We start from the raw sequence: 6,340 nt of genomic DNA, 5'->3' as shown, positions 1-6,340 counted from the left end.
CACCGCAGAATAAGTGTAATATCTGATATAATGTGGGCTGAAATAGCTGCGATGCCCACACACCGCCAGTCTCCGCATACCTGGTAGCGCCTGCTCTCAAAACTGTTCTGGCAGATTTTGAGGAACCACTTTATTGACCAGCTGTGGGTTAAACACTTCCGAATGACAAGCACTTTGTTCAAAGAATTGTTTGCCAAGGTCGGACCAGTCGGTGAGCTAGTCACATCAAGCTATCTCACACTCATAACACATGCACGAATGGTCAAAACATGTCATCGTTTTGCGAATAAACCGTTTCCATCACCTTAATGCACATTTTAACCAGCAGCTATATCACCCTGTAGCTCAAGACAGGTTGCCCACTGAAGCTAAGCAGGGTTGAGCCTGGTCAGTACCTGGGTGGGAGACCTCCTGGGGAAAACTAAGGTTGCTGCTGGAAGAGGTGTTAGGGAGGCCAGTAGGGGGTGCTAACCCTGTGGTCTGTGTGAGTCCTAATGCCCCAGTATAGTGATGGGGACACTATACTGTAAAAAGGCACTGTTCTTCAGATGAGACATTAAACTGAGGTCCTGACTCTCTGTGGTCGTTAAAAATAACAGGGCACTTCTTGTAAAAGAGTAGGGGTGTAACCATGGTGTCCTGGCTAAATTCTCCCCATTTGGCCTTCTCAATCATGGGCTCCTAATTATCCCCATCCATAAATTGGCTCTATATCTCTACTCTCTCCTCCACCAATAGCTGGTGTGTGGTGAGTGTACTGGTGCACTATGGCTGCTGTTGCATCTCCCAGGTGGATGTTGCACACTGGTGGAGGCTGAGGAGAGTCCCCTGTTCACTGTGTAAAGTGATTTGAGTGTAGTGTTAGAAAAAGCACTATATAAATGTAACATTCATTCATTTAACTGATGCAAAACTCCTCCTAGTGCATTAAATTTTAAGCGAATTTAGAAAGTTTATTCGCAAATCAAGAAGTTTTCATTCAGGATTTCTTATGCGCAATTGCATAAAAATAGTTGGATGGAAACCCACATAATACAAATTGCCTTGTTTTATGTGAGTAAACTGAGTAGGTTTTGGTGGGCTATTTTTAAAACTAAATATGACTCCATTTGGATTTACAAAAGTTTTTAGTAAACTAAAATTTACTAGGATGTAAACCATAAACAACAGTCTTTAAACAGCAATGAAAAAAACAACAAAAAAAACTAAAGTAAATGATCACTTATAAATTTGCAACAGTCTTTCCTAAGTATTTTGTGTAAATAGAAGGCCCACAACATGTGTAGTGCAAATGCAATGGGGTTTCCCTTTAAGACTACTGGTGACGTCATGTTCGTTTAAATTCTCGCGATAGTTCGAGACCGGGCCAGTTTTGCGGGAACAGTGTCAACAAAAAGCCGGGGGGCCTCGAATGTGGTGTGCTCGCTCTATTTGGAAAGTTTCGGGTCAAACCTATCCACTTTATAGGCTATTAAACGTATTTTCTCGGGAACTGCTCGCGATCGGAGCGAAGTACGTGAATCGTTCCGCCTATTATGTCACAAACAGAAAGCGGCATGGAGCAGCAGCAGCTGGAAGAGCCGAGCCAACTCGACCCGGCCGGTCCGGCAGAGGTGAGTGGACCCTTTCCCATCTCATTCATTTCACAATCACCCTCTAGTTCATCTGGGACTGTACAACACGACCGGATGAAGCCCGAAACGAAGCGCGTGTCTCGAGTGTGGATCTGAAAGTTTTTATTAGCTTGTATTGTTCCTACTCAGATGAATGGAGGAGCTGTTTTGGCGTCCATTTCACACGCATTGACACTCAGAATATCATTATACATCATTAAACGGCACTTTTATAGTCTGTTTTGGAGTTAAGACGGGTGTCTTTCGCTATCTGATTATAAGTACGTTTTTTTTTTTGCTGAGATTTGGCTATTTGATTGTGTTGGTATTTTGTGACTCTCAGAGCAGTCCACTGAACTTTATATCATACATATTCTGTCATATTTCATATGACCTTCTCAACAATTATTAACATCTATCCAGCAAATGTAAGCTCGTCCTATTGCTGTTATGAAGACTAAGCTCTTACGGTTCATAAGTTATAAAACATTCACTTAGAAATGCATTAAAAACTTTCTTTGTGTACTTCCTGTATGATGACCCTCAATTGAGATTACCCGCCACCTGTGCATCGCTGTAAAAGTGGTGTGAAACTGGATTGAATTCGAATCGCGCGTCTCTAACCGCTGTAACGGTCGTCAAAAACAAAACATTTGTAAACACAAAAATCTATAGCATACATGGCTTTTTTTTTGCCATACTGTTTGTCAAAATGTATCGCCTCCATTGACCATGAGGGTAGGTAATTTCTGTTACTTTAAGATGCCATGAAATAAAAATTCGAGTTCGCTTTGAGGTCAGCTAGTATGCTCCTAAAAGTTGACAAAATTATGTTTTAGCAGCAATACGTATCTAAAATTCTCCTATGGCAAAATGGACCAAAAATATCAATGACATCATCTTGCACTCTGGGGTGTATCCACATTTGTGTCCAATCAAATGCTCTAGAATGAGATAGTCACTCCCACTTAAAGCTGAAGTATGTAACTTTTTAAGCGTTAAAATACTTATATCCCAGCTTATGCACTGTGGCAGCAGTGGAGTCATTCAGGTTCCTGGGCACTACCATCTCACAGGACCTGAAGTGGGAGTCCCACATTGACTCCATTGTGAAAATGGCCCGGCAGAGGTTGTACTTCCTTCTCCAGTTGAGGAAGTTCAACCTGCCACAGGTGCTGCTGATACAGTTCTACTCAGCGGTCATTGAGTCTGTCCTCTGCACTTCAGTAACTGTCTGGTTTGGTTCAGCTACGAAATCAGACATCAGAAGACTACAGAGGACAGTTCGGACTGCTGAGAGGATTATTGGTTGCCCCCTGCCCCCCCTTCAAGAATTATACACTTCCAGAGTGAGGAAAAAGGCTGGAAAAATCACTCTGGACCCTACTCACCCTGCCCACTACCTTTTTGAACTGTTGCCTTGTGGCCGACGCTTCAGAGCTCTGAGCACCAGAACCGTCAGGCACAGGAACAGTTTTTCCCTCAGGCTATCCATCTCATGAACAGTTAAAACTGCCCCTTTGAGCAATAATTAATGTGCAATACACAGCTTAGTCTGTTTATATTTTCCAACACATCCTACCTCTTCTGCCATTACATTCCTCTGGAAAAAAAACATTTGCACTGTACATAACAGATTTGTATTAGATTGCACTACGTATGTGTGTATGTATGTGTATGTACGTTTGTGTATAACTATTTTTTTTATTTTTTATTATTACCTGTGTCTTGCTGCTGTTTTTGTATTGTTGTACGCTGGAAGCTCCTGTCACCAATACAAATTCCTTGTGTGTAAGCATACTTGGCAATAAAGCTCATTCTGATTAACCCTTGTGCGTCAATTTAAAAAAAGGTCCGTAGAGGACAAAAATGTCCGTGTCAAAAAAACTGCCATAATAATATTATATATTAATATTATTTTCCACTTTCAATGAGTTAATTTTTTTTAACCAACATCAGTCCTGATCATAACTACCAAAGATTGATTAATTTTCAGGATTTTAACCCTTTAAATGCCACTTTGTTTATATAATGCCACTGTTGTTTTTACATACACATATACATTTCTCAATACACACATACAAAACACACTCTGACATCCATACCAACACACACACACAATTTTATTTGCATCATTTATTCAATTGTCCTGCAGTGCTCTATAATACAGCAAACAGAAAATAGGAGAAAAGCTTGTATTTGCTCCATAGGCTAAACATAAGAAAAATGGCGCCATCTGGTGGAAAATATTACAAATGTAAATTTTGAATCAGGGCTCCAGAATGAAAGCATAATATCATATAATTCATGATTTTATGCTTTAATGGCACTGGGATCAAATATTACAGTTTTAATGGGTTTCAATGGGGACATTTTTGTCCTGAAGGTCCTGAGTGTAACTATTTGTGTACACAGTGTATCAAGTTTCAAGTTTTATTGGTCACATACATAACCATACACAGTACGACATGTAGTGAAATTCTTGGTATGACTTTTCTCCCCACAGTTTTATAGTTTACGACAAAATTATATATATAGATGAGTAGAAATAGAAGTAAAAAAACACAATAAAATAGGAGAAAGAAGAATTAACTTTCCAAATAGAGCAAGCACATCACATTCGAGCCTCCCCGGCTTTTTGTTGACAGTGTTCCCACAAAACTGGCCCTGTCTTGAACTATCGCGAGAATTTAAATGAACATGACGTCACCAGTAGATGTATTATAGGAACTGAGGTTGAAATCTCAAAATTCCCCCCAAAATTTATGCTGTTGGTATTAACACATCTAAAATAATTAAATAAACAAAAATGTCCCGAAGGTTGCACAAGGGTTAATATGCAGAGACAACTGTAAGTGAGCTATTCATGGGTTCATTTTCTCAAACTCTAAACACTATATCTCTGTGGCACTATCAAAATGTTTGTTTTGAGCGACCCACTTAGACCTGCCCCAACAACATTAATAATAATAATAGTGAAATTTTATAAATTGCTTTTCTAGACACTCAAAGCGCTTTGCATAGTAAAAGGGGAATCTCCTCAACCACCACCAATGTGCAGCATCCACTTGGATGATGTGGCCGCAGCCATAGTGTGCCAATAGTGCGAGTTGTGGGTGGGACTCTCTGACTGTTTGAACAACTGCAGTTGAGGGGCGTATTTAGAAAGCTGTTTTGAAAATGTTGTTTATTTTTGCAATTCCGTTCGGTGGCGCTAGTGTCGCAGAAATTACATACTTCAACTTTAAGGCCAAAGTATACTTGTCCGCGTTGCTGAACGCTCCGTGCACAGTATGCGTCCACATCTGGGCGCATCATTGGCGCATGTGCCGGCTAGGGATGTGCACGAATAGTCGAATACTCGAGTATTGTTTTGCAATAATTATTAAAAAAGTACAAATACTATTCGAATTTCAAAGTTTCGCTTTGCCGGCCAAATATACAGTGAGATGCATGTTAAATCCTGAACACACAAACTAAAACTGGTGGTTATAAGAGAATGCACTGGGTGGCGCTGTTGAGTGCGGACACAAGTTGATCACATTTGATGTGCAAACTGTCAGTACGTTTAGATGAACACCAAAAAGTGGGTTATTGCGATGTGGCTTACTGTGAGAAAGCTGGGTTCCTGTTTAAATGTCCTGTATAAGCGGTGTACTCTTTACTCCCGTATATGTGCAGCTCGTCTGAAAGCAGCATTCCCGTTGCAACGTAATCCCCGCGACGCTTCTGTAAACAACAAACATGGCATCTGAGAAAGACTTTGCTAGCAGCGGGACATTCCATCAATTAAACTGGTGTTTACAAATGAGTATAGTTTACTGAGCACGTGGATATGTTTGTTTTTCTCAACAAAAACATGACATGAGATACAATATAAACATAACTATTATTTGTAGAGTGTTTATATTCATCCTGTACATTAATTGCGTCAGTCTACTTTTTAGCAGTTTCTTTTTCTTCGCTTTGCGTGAGCTTAAATGCTTTCATTCTGTACTTTTTTGTTTTCACGCATTGCTTGTTTAAATGTTTACAACAACAAAAAAAAACACGGGACATGATATAAGCTTATTTTGGATATAATTAGAAGCTTGTTTTTTTTATAATGGTGACACAACCTTTATGACTAAAAAATAATTTTACAACATCTTTCTCATTAATTACCTCCATTTAAATAATAGAATATTCGAGTACTCGTTTTTTTATGAGCTTAAATATTTGAATACCGAATTATTGATAAATGCCCATCCCTAGTGCCTGCCATTGACTGTACTAAAAGAGTATCAAAAAACAGTAATGCCCATGCGTCGAACGCGTTCGTATTCGCTTGTGGTCAAAAGAGTATACTTTGAAAAGGCAACGTGGTCGACTGAGCGCGATCCGATCCGGAATTCTAAGTTGAGCCTTTAAGGCCAAAGTATACTTTGGTTTTCTGTGTTGCTAATCATTCCGCGCACAGTATGTGTGATGTAAATTTTGGACTGTCCACGTGGGGCCCAGATTTTCACGACTCGCGGACAGTCCTCATCTGTACGCATCGTTAGCGCCTGCTGTCGTAGTGCGCATGCGTTGAGTGCATTCATATTCGCTCGTGGACAAAAGAGTATACCTTTGAAAAGCAACGTTGTTGACTGGCCGCATTCTGATCCGGAAAACTGAAAAACGACTTCTGACTAGCAATTGCAAATCTTGGTTCATGGTTGTGTCGTAAGTTAAAGCCTTTTGGC

At 40.0% G+C, this 6,340-nt stretch overlaps 1 protein-coding gene across 1 annotated transcript in view; it reads left to right on the top strand.

Moving 5' to 3' along the window:
* The first annotated feature begins 1,368 nt into the window (after positions 1–1,368).
* The window catches only part of LOC127444244 (SWI/SNF-related matrix-associated actin-dependent regulator of chromatin subfamily A member 5-like), a 28,319-nt gene continuing 23,347 nt past the window's right edge, over positions 1,369–6,340 (top strand). The window contains exon 1 of the mRNA XM_051703513.1: positions 1,369–1,613. Within this exon, the coding sequence (XP_051559473.1) occupies positions 1,536–1,613 (78 nt within the window). The 5' untranslated portion in view covers positions 1,369–1,535. The remainder of the gene's footprint in view (positions 1,614–6,340) is intronic.

This window comes from Myxocyprinus asiaticus, chromosome 7 (genome assembly GCF_019703515.2).
Source record: "Myxocyprinus asiaticus isolate MX2 ecotype Aquarium Trade chromosome 7, UBuf_Myxa_2, whole genome shotgun sequence".
Lineage (NCBI taxonomy): Eukaryota > Metazoa > Chordata > Actinopteri > Cypriniformes > Catostomidae > Myxocyprinus > Myxocyprinus asiaticus.
The sequence above is the reverse complement of the archived record's forward strand: the minus strand, read 5'-3'. Positions and strand labels throughout refer to the sequence as shown.